Here is an 11495-nt window from a genome sequence, read left to right on the forward strand (position 1 = left end):
CTCTATTTATAGATCATAGAAACCAAAGAGGCAACCACAAGTTCGAATTAGCAGCTGTACAAAAACTTTCCAAAAACAAACACGATCTGCTACATCAGATTCAGATGCTGACGCAGCAGATCTGACCAGAAACGGGAAACTTGCTAAAATCGGGTCCGATCCTCTATCAATGCTTGATTCCTGCCAATAACAGATTAGATATTCTGATTGTATCAAGATACAATCGAAATTAATAAGGAAAAGACAATAATCAAAGTTTCCCTAAAAAATACAACTTTCCAAAAAAGAATTCCTTCTCTTTTGAGAAGTTTCCAACAAAGGAAAGTTCAGCTGAAAGTGCAACTTTCCAAACAAGGAAAATGGCAACTACAATCCGAATTTAAAAGATAAGAAATTGAAAATGAATGCATAGCAATCTTACCATAAATGGAAAAATTATTTTTTCACCTAACTTGCCAAAAAAGAACTTTACAAGTACGATTGAGTTGTCTGCGCCAAATATCTTAGAATAAGTAAATCATTATACACAAATAAATACATGTTAGACCCAACAATGAAAGCATTTTAGCAGTACGTTTAATGCTGTCTATCACAAATAAAACAAATGACATAAGTATTGCAAACATCTAAATACATGACAACTCTGGTACTTAAAACAATAGAAGAGAAGGAAATAAAAATTGCAAGAAGACAAAAAAGATTTACATTTATGTCAGACCTGATAATGCAAAAAAACAGACTCGCAGCAGACTGTTAGAAGCCTACAACAGGCCATGACTTCTCATTTACACAGGCAAAGGCGTCTCGTTATTATTTCCTCTCACATTCCTCAATGAGCATCTGCAGATCTATGATGTATGGCAAAAAGACGTAATTAAGAGTAGAAACTTTGTATCCATAAGTAAAGTAAATTAAATGTAAAGTCCTTTTTTGGCAAGTTAGTTGACAAAATATTTTTTCATTTATGGTAAGATTGTTTTGCATACATACCCTAATTCTTACCTTGTGTTTTCGGTTTTAGTTGCTCTTTTCTTTATTAGGAAAGTTGCAATTTTCAGCTGAATATTTATTTGTTTGGAAACTTCTTGTAAGAGAAGCAATTCTCTTATGGAAAGTTGTCTTTTTTAAGGAAACTTTGATTATTGCTTTTTCCTTATTGATTTCGATTGTATCCTGATACAATCAAAATATCTAATCTGTTTTTGGCAGGAATCAAGCATTAATAGAAGATCGGACCCGATTATAGCAAGTTTCCCATTTTTGGTCTGATCTGCTGCATCAGCATCCGAATCTGATGCTGCAGATCGTGTTTTCTTAGGAAAGTTTTTGTACAGCTGTAGATTCGATCTTGTGACTGTCTCTAAGGTTTCTATGTTCTATAAATAGAGCCTAGAGAGCAGTCATTTGAATTAGCTCTTCCATTATTTATTTTTTGTACTTATCTTATTTGAGAGAAGAGAGTTTCTTTGTTTTGTGAGAACCTAGTTGTTCATCTAGGTTCTAGTTGTTTATTTCTGTTCTTACTCTGTCCTAGAGGTTGTGAATAACTACTTGATTGAACAAGAGATTGGTCTTCGGGAGAAGACTTGATAAAGCCTTACTTCGGGAGGAAGTAAGCACTTGGTATTCGGGAGAAGACTTGTTGAACCCTTACTTCAGGAGGAAGTAAGCACTCACACTTCAAAGACGAAGGGAGTTCGGGCTTGAAGGTGTTTCAAGAAGTCAGATTCATAAAGTGGATTACAAAGGATTGCGGCAATTCTTTAGAGGGAGTCTAAACTTGTTTAAGTCGATTGTCTTTGTAATTTTGATACTTTATTAATTGATTTCATTCTCTGGGCGTGGCCCCGTGGACTAGAAGTGTTCGAGAGAACACTGATACCACACATAAATCTCTTGTATCAAGTTATTTATTTTTCTGCAAATATTTCTATATTCTGCCTGTTCTGTTTTGTCACTGCAAAACTGGTTTCTGCAGTAACAGAATTACTTTCTGTTTCTGCAGACACATACAATGTTGTATTTTCATTAAACAATAAGTCAACCGAATAATCTTCTTTGTTCCTGTTTAAAGTTGCAACCCAAAACCACTTCATTCATAGTACTCTTAAATTGAAACCATGGAGACTTGCCCACTGTAAACAATCAGGGTAAACCATAATACAAAACATAAGAGGCCACTTGTATATGTTCCCAAAAGTTTCATATAAAGACATTATGACTGTACAACCTATGAAAATACAATTGCAGTTTAAGAAATTACGAAACTTTGATATGCGTCTAATTTTTTAAAAAAATTACAATCCACCCACTCTGCAACACCCGCCACCGGTAGAATGTAATCTTGTTTAAGAAAAAAAAAAAAAAAACAGTGTCAGTTTGTGAGCCAGTTAAGCGAAGCCATTAGCCATTGAATATGATGAAGCTTCACTATCTGATCAAGCCCGCTTCCTTTCGGTTCCAGTACAATCTTCACAACTACCCTCGGGCTTATACTCCCCTCTTCTCTGCTAAAACCCCTGAGAAACCTCCTCATTCGTCTTCTTCTTCTTCTTCTGGCTCAGACTCTCTGTTCCACCGTATTCAACACATCCGAGACCCAAAGGCCTCGGTTTTACCAGTCCTCCGACAATGGGTCCTCGAAGGACGACAGGTTGACAAGGATCAACTGGGCTGGATGGTTCGGACCATGAGGGACTTTAGACGCTTTAACCACGCTCTTGAGGTTCTCTTGCATTTTCTTTCCTTCCTTACAATTTCTATGTTCTGGGTGTTATTGTACTGCCTAATGAGAAAATGGGCTCATGTAGCTTTTTCTACTAGAAAAGAAATGTTCTCTATGGAGATTTGTTTAATTGTTGGATTATTAGGGATTTCATATCTGATAACTTGTGACATGTGTGATATTGAGACCTAGAAACTTACACTTACTACCGCTCAGTTGACACCGAATTTTTCCTAACAACAATAAATTCTCTTGTTCTTAATTCATTGCGGATACGAATTGATATTAACTTCTGTTGATTTTCTATCGCCTTACTTATTTTTGGCTCATTTCACATTCAAACATATTACACATCTCATAAAGGGGAGAGTGGTTAATCAGTCTCTCAACAACTTTTTTCAAATGTTGTGGTGGATATTATATACTTAAAGAGCTTAATAGTTTTGCTTATAATTAATTTCAAAGGATTGCTAAGTCTGCAACTAATTATCTTGTTTTCCTTTCTAGATATCTCTTTGGATGACAGACAGTAGGTTCTTAAAAATATCACCAAGTGATGCAGCGGTTAGATTAGAATTGATCCACAAAGTTCATGGACTTGATCGTGCCGAAAACTACTTCAACAACATGTCACGAAAGTTAAAAACGCACCATGTATATGCTGCTCTTCTAAGGAGCTATGTTAGAGAGAATTCTGTTGACAAAGCAGAAACCATTATGGAGGAAATTAGAAATTTAGGTGAGGCAGTGTCATCTTTACCTTACAATGTATTGATCAACCTCTATGCTAAGAATGGAAGCTTTGATAAGATTGACATGTTGATGAAAGAGATGGAAGTTAAGGGTATACCTCATGACAAGTATACTTTGAGAAACCGAATGTCTGCCTATGTTGCAGCATCTGATGTTGCTGGGATGAAAAAGATCATGAATAGGATGGAGGAAGAGCCCAACCTTTATGTTAACTGGAAAGTGTACGCATTGGCAGCCAGTGGATATCTGAAGGTTGGCTTGACTAAGGAGGCTTTGAAAATGCTAGGGAAACTCGAACAGGACATTGATAAAATGAATCCTAAAAGTCAGAAAACAGGACATATGTTTCTTCTCACTCTCTATTCTAATACTGGTAATGGAGAGGAGCTTTACAGAATTTGGAACAAGTACAAACCAAATTATGGGCCAACTGAGGCTCCATATGCCTGCATGATAAGATGTCTTTCGAAGTTGGATGATATTGAGGGTGCTGAGAAGATTTTTAAGGAATGGGAATCACAGTGCTCAATTTATGACTTCAGGGTGGTTAATAGTATTCTTATTGCTTATTGCAGGAAGGGTCTTTTGGAAGAGGCAGAATCATTATTAAACAAAGCTGCTGTGGAAGGAAGAATTCCATACGCCGGCTCATGGAGTATCTTGGCGAATGGGTTTGTGGAGAAAAATCAAATGTCTAGAGCAGTTGAAATGTTGAAGAAGTCACTAGTGATCGGTCGAAAAGGATGGATGTCAAATCCTGTTACTTTGGCTGCTTGTCTAGATTACTTGAAGGATCAAGGAGATGTTGAAGGAATGGAAGAAATCATAAGATTACTAAGGACTAGTGAGGTTTTTAGTGTGGATACTTTTGAGAGATTGTTAAGCACTTGTGATGCAGCTGGAGAATCATTTTCAGGGGTTCTTTGTCCAAACGTAAGTGGGTCTAATGATGGTGCAAAAAGGAACCAAATCAACACGGATGATTTTAGTATTAATGATGAAACAAATGAGATTCTTGGAACAAGGTAATGTTACCGGAGATGATGCAGTGGAACTGCCCAGTGATTTAATCGAGGTCCTCCAATTATTCTTTTGTTCTGTTAGTCACACTTTGACATTATGTTTGCATGTATTAATGTCTGAGCGCTCATTCCCGGCTTCTACGTTTGAGAATAACCATGAGAAATTATACTAAATGGCCAAAAACATGGTATAATGGAGCTAAATGTCCTCATCTTAAAATTAGTGGGGAAATGAACCTTTGATATTATTGATTACCTATATTATCTTTTGCTACACACAATTTTCATATTTCCCATATTCTTTTTGACTAGTTTATATTTTTTTGACCTGGCAAACACAATTATATAATACATATAATATATTTTAGATTTAGAAGCATATCACCCAAGTACATCTATGTTAGTTTAAAAGTTTTGTTAAAATTATTTTTATTTAGTTATGTCAATTTTTTTATGGAAATAATATATATTTTGTTGTATGTTATATAATTTTTATTATCCAATAGTATAGTTGTATCTTAAAATAATATTTATTTATTTTTTATTTTATTATATATAATATTAATATATAATTTTGCTAACATAATATATATATACATATATGTTAATTAGTATGCCACACATTTAATTATTGTTATATACTTTAATATATTTTTATTGTATGATGTATTATTTAGTTAAGATGATATTTAGTCTTATCAGCTTAGACACCAAAAAAACAGAGAAAAAAATTTGAACAAGAAAACTTTATTGAGGTTGAATTAACATTCAATTGATACAAGAGGAAGCAAGCTTAATATAGCTATAGAAAATTAGTTACAATCATAACAAACACAAGTGAAACTAACTAACTGAAATGACAACTAAGACTAACAAACTAACATCTAATAGCCAATGAAGACAAACATCTTTGATACTCCCCCTTAAGATGGACCATAGATATCTCTAAGTCCCATCTTGTCTTTAAAGGCCTTAAATTGAGTGGGAAATAATGGTTTAGTTAGTATATCAACAAGTTGGTCTTTGGTTGAAACATGAATTGTTTTCACAATCCTTTCTTGAACTTTTTTCCTCACCGAGTGACAATCAATCTCAATATGTTTTGTTCTTTCATGGAACGCTGAATTGTCAGCTATGTGTTGTGCAGATTTGTCGTCACAATATAAGAACAAGCCCCTCATGTTCAACTTTAAGCTGCTTCAAAACAGATAAAAGCCAAACAATCTCACATGTAGTGTTTGACATTGCCTTATACTCGGCTTCTGAAGAAGATCTTGAAACAGTATGTTATTTTTTGCTTTTCCATGAAATTATTGATGTTCTAATGAAAATGTAAAAGCCCGTGGTAGATCTCCTTGTGTCTAGACAATAAGCTCAGTCAGAATCAGTATAGGCATGCAATTTCATCTCTGTTTATGCAGCAAAGAACAGGCCCTGACCAGCGCTGCTCTTAACATATTGCAGCACCCTTTTGCAGCATGTAAGGGAGTGAGTCGAGGTGTTGCTAGGAATTGGCTTAGCTTGTTAACTGAGAAGGAGATGTCAGGCCTAGTGATTGTCAAATACTGCAACTTTCCCATAATTCTCCTGTAAAGAGTTGGGTCTGCTAATTTTTCTTTTTCATCCTGTCCAAGCTTGAGGTTAGCTTCCATAGGTGTGTTCATAGGCTTGCAGCCTAGGTGTCCAAAATCCTCAAGCAATTGCAAGGCATAATGTCTTCGGGAAACAAAAATGCCCTGTTTAGATCGAACAACTTCCAAGCCTAGAAAGTATTTTAGTTTCCCCAAATCCTTTAGCTAAAATTTGTCATCCAATCTCACTTTCAGGGCTTGAAGTTCATCTAGGTTATTACTTGCTAGAATAACATCATCAACATACACCAATAGAAAAATGAAATTTCCATTAAAGTGTTTGATGAATTATGAGTGATCTATTGCAAAATGGTGAAAACCTTCATCAGCCAAAGCACTAGAAAACTTGACAAACCATTTCCTAGAAGCTTGCTTTAGACCATAAAGTGACTTTTGTAGCTTGCAAACAGGATTGGGTGGCAACTCACCCTTAGGTCTATATGTTTGAGGTAAAGACATGTACACATCTTCATTTAGGTCTCCATGTAAGAAAGCATTATTTACATCCAACTGATGTAAATGCCAATCCTTCATAGCAGCCAAAGCAAGGACCAATTTCACAGTAACTAACTTAGTTACTAGTGCAAATGTGTCAGTATAGTCTATCCCCTCCTGTTGGTTGTACCCCTTCGTAACCAACCTAGCTTTAAATCTTTCAACACTACCTTCTGTTGGGTTTTGTGCCCTAAATAAAACCCATTACAATCTGATTAGTTATCAATTTAGAATTTTGAAGTGAATTATGATTACATGTATGTTACATGTTTATGGTTTAATATATACTTGATATATGCACAAAATCAGTTAAATCCAGAACATATAGTTATTCACAATTACAGTATTGTCAGTACAGTAGAATGTGATTGTGATTATATGATTCAAAAGATTTGGTCCCTGTTCATCAGTGTTTTGGATTTACACTGATGTGATAATCAACGATGAAGTATACTTACACTTGGAGTAAGTGTTATGTTCTTTCCAGAACATTGGCAAAGTATACTGGTTTCGAATGTATGGAGCATGCATTGGACTGGACCGATGTTGAACTTGGTCAAAGATATTGTAAACTTACCGTTGTATCTTTCCAAGTCAATGTCAGAAGTTGATCTTAGATTAAGAGAATCTAAATCCTGATATGCTTAGGCTCAATCTCAGGAGTGCTATTCATGTTCTTTGATCTATTAGTTAAACCTACCTTTGGGTCAGGATAATACATATATTTTGGGAACATGATAGCATAACTGAGTGGGAGTGCTAAACATAAATATGGAAATCCATAGCTTCTACTGGTGTATAGAAGTAAAGTGATGATTCCTTTTGAGCTTAGTTAAATAGAAGTAAATGGATGAGCTCTTGTTTCAGTGACTATATATTAGATCACTAAAGCATCATTTACAGGTAACTAAGTGTTCAAAAAGGAAAAATACATTGAGGGGTGTAAACGGTGAATTGGTCCCATCTCGATGTAAATAATTTATATAGAGGATCTCTAAATCACATTAAGATTATAACAATGGTTAAATGAGATAGCATATTGATATCGTGAAACATATGATATGCTCTATATAAGTCTGAGAGTGCAATTCCAAGTTCTAAGAGTGGATTCAACGAGGAATTAATAAGTTAGGGATTTACTTGGTAAATCGGTTCAACTTATTGGAAGCTCAGCATATAGATCCATGGTCCCCATTCTAGTTGAGACTATATTGTTTGTAAGACTCTATAATTGATTTATGATTAATCAATTATAATTCTAAAAGTTAGACTGTGTCTAATTTGTGAATTCTCACAGTTTAAGGATGAAATTGTAAATAAAAGGGTTTCTAGGTTTAATTATTAATTAAGAGACTTTGCATGTCTAAATTAATAATTATTTTAAATGGCAATATTATTTAAAAATCTATTTTAGTTATGAAATAATTAGTTTTGGCATTTAAATGATTAGAATTGGAAAAATTGCATTTTTGGAGAAATAGAAATATAATTGAGGAAACTGCAAAATCCATGTGAGGCCCATACACACCATGGCCGGCCACATGCTTGCATGTTTCCCAATTATTATTTTCAATTTAAATTGCCATATAATTACTAATCAAAGCCTAGCCTAAATAGGAAAGTGGTGGATCACACTAAATAAGGCAGTTATTCAATTACACAGTAAAAGAGGAAACTGTTTATTTGGAAAGTTGTGCTCTTCCCTTTTCCTATTTATAGCCGCCCCTCTCTCTACTCTTGGCATGCTTTTACAAGCTTTTGCTTTGCATTGTGTCACACGAAATCAAGAGAGAAAAACAAGAGAGAATTTCGAAATTCCTAGTGAGAGAGAAGTGCCCACATCACTCAGTACCTCATCATAGTTTGGAAGACTGTGAAGGATCACATCCAACTGAAGAACTTTCGGGCTCAGATCTTGATTATACTCTGCTACAGACAGGAATCAAGGGTTAGAGATCTGAGTGGAAGGAGACATTTAATTCCGCTGCCATCACTGTAAGTTATTCTTAACTTTTATGTGTTTAGTTCATCGTTTTAGAAGTTCAATATTAGGTTGTTAAATCAACATACTTGTGAGTAGATCTAAGTTCCTGGTAAAATATATTTCCAACAACTGGCACCAGAGCCATCGTAATTGATTTGCTTGCAAGAAATTTGGACTTAAAACGATTTGTTTGTGATTTGGATGGTTTCATGATGTGTCATATTGATGTTTGATTGATGTTTGTGAATTCTGGGAAAAATAATTGATTGTCTGTATTTGGAATTATTTTTATTGCATAGTTTGGAAAATTCTAAGCAATTTACTTTTTTTACATAACTCGATTTCGATTTAATTTGAATTAGTTATGAATTTTTGAAAATCGGAAAAAATCGAGGTGGTGAGCACCTTCCCTACGCGCGCGGAAATCATGCGCAGGAGTGCTTGCGCCCAGTTTTTTGGGCTGTGTCTCCCCTTCCACGCGCGCGGACAGCATGCTTTGCATGCTGTTCGTACCACCTGCAATTTTTCTTCGTTTTCTTCGATTTTTCATGCTTTTTCATGGAATTGACTTCCGATTTTTTGTGTAGTTTTGTAATTTGATTTTTGTTTTTCAATTTTCAAATCTAATTATCAGAATTAAATTAATTTTATTTTAAAATTAATTTTAGATATTAGTGTAATTTGAATTTGAAAATAGGATAAAATCAAGTGTTGCTTACCTCTTTTCTTATTTCCTTTAAAATTTGATTATTTTATTTTTTTTTAAGGTCAGATATTATTTTTTTGGTAACTTGACCTTAATTAGAATAAGATCAAAATAATCATGATATTTTAAAAGAGGAAATAAGGTATTTTTTTTTTGTTAACTTTTAAATTTTGTTATTTTTACTTAAATTAAATTGTAAAACAAGAAAAAGGTATGTATTTACCATTTTCTATTTTATTATTTAATTTATTAAATAACATGAAATTTAAAGGGAAAGTTAGCAATTTATTTTGAAATGACATTTAGGTTACCCAAAACCTAATTTTTCAAAATGGTAGGTTTAATTTTTAAATTTTATTTTTCGAAATATATATTTAAAATTAAATAAATCCTACATCCAACTATCCAAATCTAACCTTGTTGCAGGAGTATGTGTTTTAGATTGTTTGTAAGTTTTCTAAAACCTATTATTGCTTGATCTAAATTGCCAGGGTTAACTTGTTGATAGATCAAATGATCTGATTTTAACCCATGGTTCAATTGATGATAGATCAAGTGAATAATTTGTAACAGGTAAATTTTACATTCTTCTTTCATCTGTGTATGACCTAGTAACATGATAGGATCCATCCAAATCTGTGTGCCTGTGTGAGCCTATATGTTTAATTTCTGTTATAGACACATATAGGTTGTTGTTGCTAAATAAAATGTCATAACCTGATAGATTTTATTTAGGCTCATTTAGTTAATGGGCCTATTCAATTAATAACAGTTGTTCATTTTAAGGTTAAATTCCTCTCTTTTGGGCCTTGTGTGAGAGTTGGGAGCCTTAGAAGTGGGTACGACATACTGGACCCAGCCCCCCCTCACATGAACAACCCCAATTGTGAAGGCCCATTTGCTTGATTTGGATAACTGTGCTAGGTTAATTATACTAGTTTGACCTAATAAAATTGAATAGCAACATAATTAATTTCTTCGAAATTAATTTAAGAAAAACATAGTATAATGATTTCATTTCTAGATAAACTATTTGTATTTTTCTTGTATTTAATTAAATAAAGAATTTTAACTAACTAGATTCTTTCTGAAACTTACTTTTATTATTTCATTAAATATTCCTATTTAAGTTATGAATTAGTTATTACTAATTTTCCCTTCAAACTTAAATTTGAATATATTTGAATATAATATTAAGTTGAGGAATTCTAAGAATTAGTTATTGAAGATTCTTGAAAGATATTATTTAAGTTGGTTTTAAACTTAAAAAGGGAATATCTTTAAATTAGGTAGTTACCACCTAATTTTGATATTTAATTAAATTTTGTTTGGAAAATTTTAAGTTTGTAAATTATAGATTCTTTCTATAATAACTTAAATCAGATATTTTCCAAATCTTGAAAAGATACTTAGTTAAATTGAGATATTTTCTAGATAGTTATTTCTACACTAATTATTATTTCTAATATAGGAAAATATCATTGATTGTGAAATTAATTGTTTAATAATTAATTTTGGTACAATTCAATAAAGGATATTTTTCCTTATATTAAACTGGAAATTAATGATTAAGGCTTCTCTATACTTAATTATTTATTTCCTGAATTTAATACATTTAATTAAATTAAAAATTAAATATCTAAGTTGATTTTCATAATGATACTTAGGTATTTTTATTTTCATGATATTTAATTAAATAAGAAAATTATTTTAAGTTGGGTATTTCCATAACAACTTAAATTTGAATAATTTTCAAAATATATTTTATTTATTTTATTAATCATTTTCTTCAAAATTGCATTTAATTATGCAAGATGATTTTGAATTTATTTTGAAAGATGGATTAAAGTTGTAAATTAATTATCTTAATTAATTGTGAATCAACTTAAATCAATGATCTTTTCATTTAATGATTAATTTAAAATAAAGGAACTGAAATATATTATTAGAAATTGGATTAATTAGTCAAGAAAATCTAGATAGATAATATTTTTGCTTGAAGTATTTTTTCTAAGTAAAGTTTGATTTATTTTAATGTGTTTCGAAAATTGTATATTTTTGAAAATACAATATATATATATTGGTAGAAAATTATAATTTGAGTTGCAAATTAATTTAAATTAATACAACTTAAATTAAGTAATTTCCTTAATATTTGTTGGAAAGTTAATACTAAGAT

At 32.3% G+C, this 11495-nt stretch overlaps 1 protein-coding gene across 1 annotated transcript; it reads left to right on the top strand.

Annotated features, from left to right (window-relative positions):
- Positions 1–2103: 2103 nt before the first annotated feature.
- On the top strand, positions 2104–4774 carry LOC115723229 (pentatricopeptide repeat-containing protein At2g20710, mitochondrial). The gene is made up of 2 exons (XM_030652661.2): positions 2104–2725; positions 3233–4774. Exons 1-2 carry the CDS (start codon positions 2417–2419, stop codon positions 4505–4507), a joined length of 1584 nt encoding a protein of 527 aa, XP_030508521.2. The 5' UTR covers positions 2104–2416; the 3' UTR covers positions 4508–4774.
- Positions 4775–11495: the final 6721 nt, after the last annotated feature.

Source organism: Cannabis sativa, chromosome 9 (genome assembly GCF_029168945.1).
Source record: "Cannabis sativa cultivar Pink pepper isolate KNU-18-1 chromosome 9, ASM2916894v1, whole genome shotgun sequence".
NCBI lineage: Eukaryota > Viridiplantae > Streptophyta > Magnoliopsida > Rosales > Cannabaceae > Cannabis > Cannabis sativa.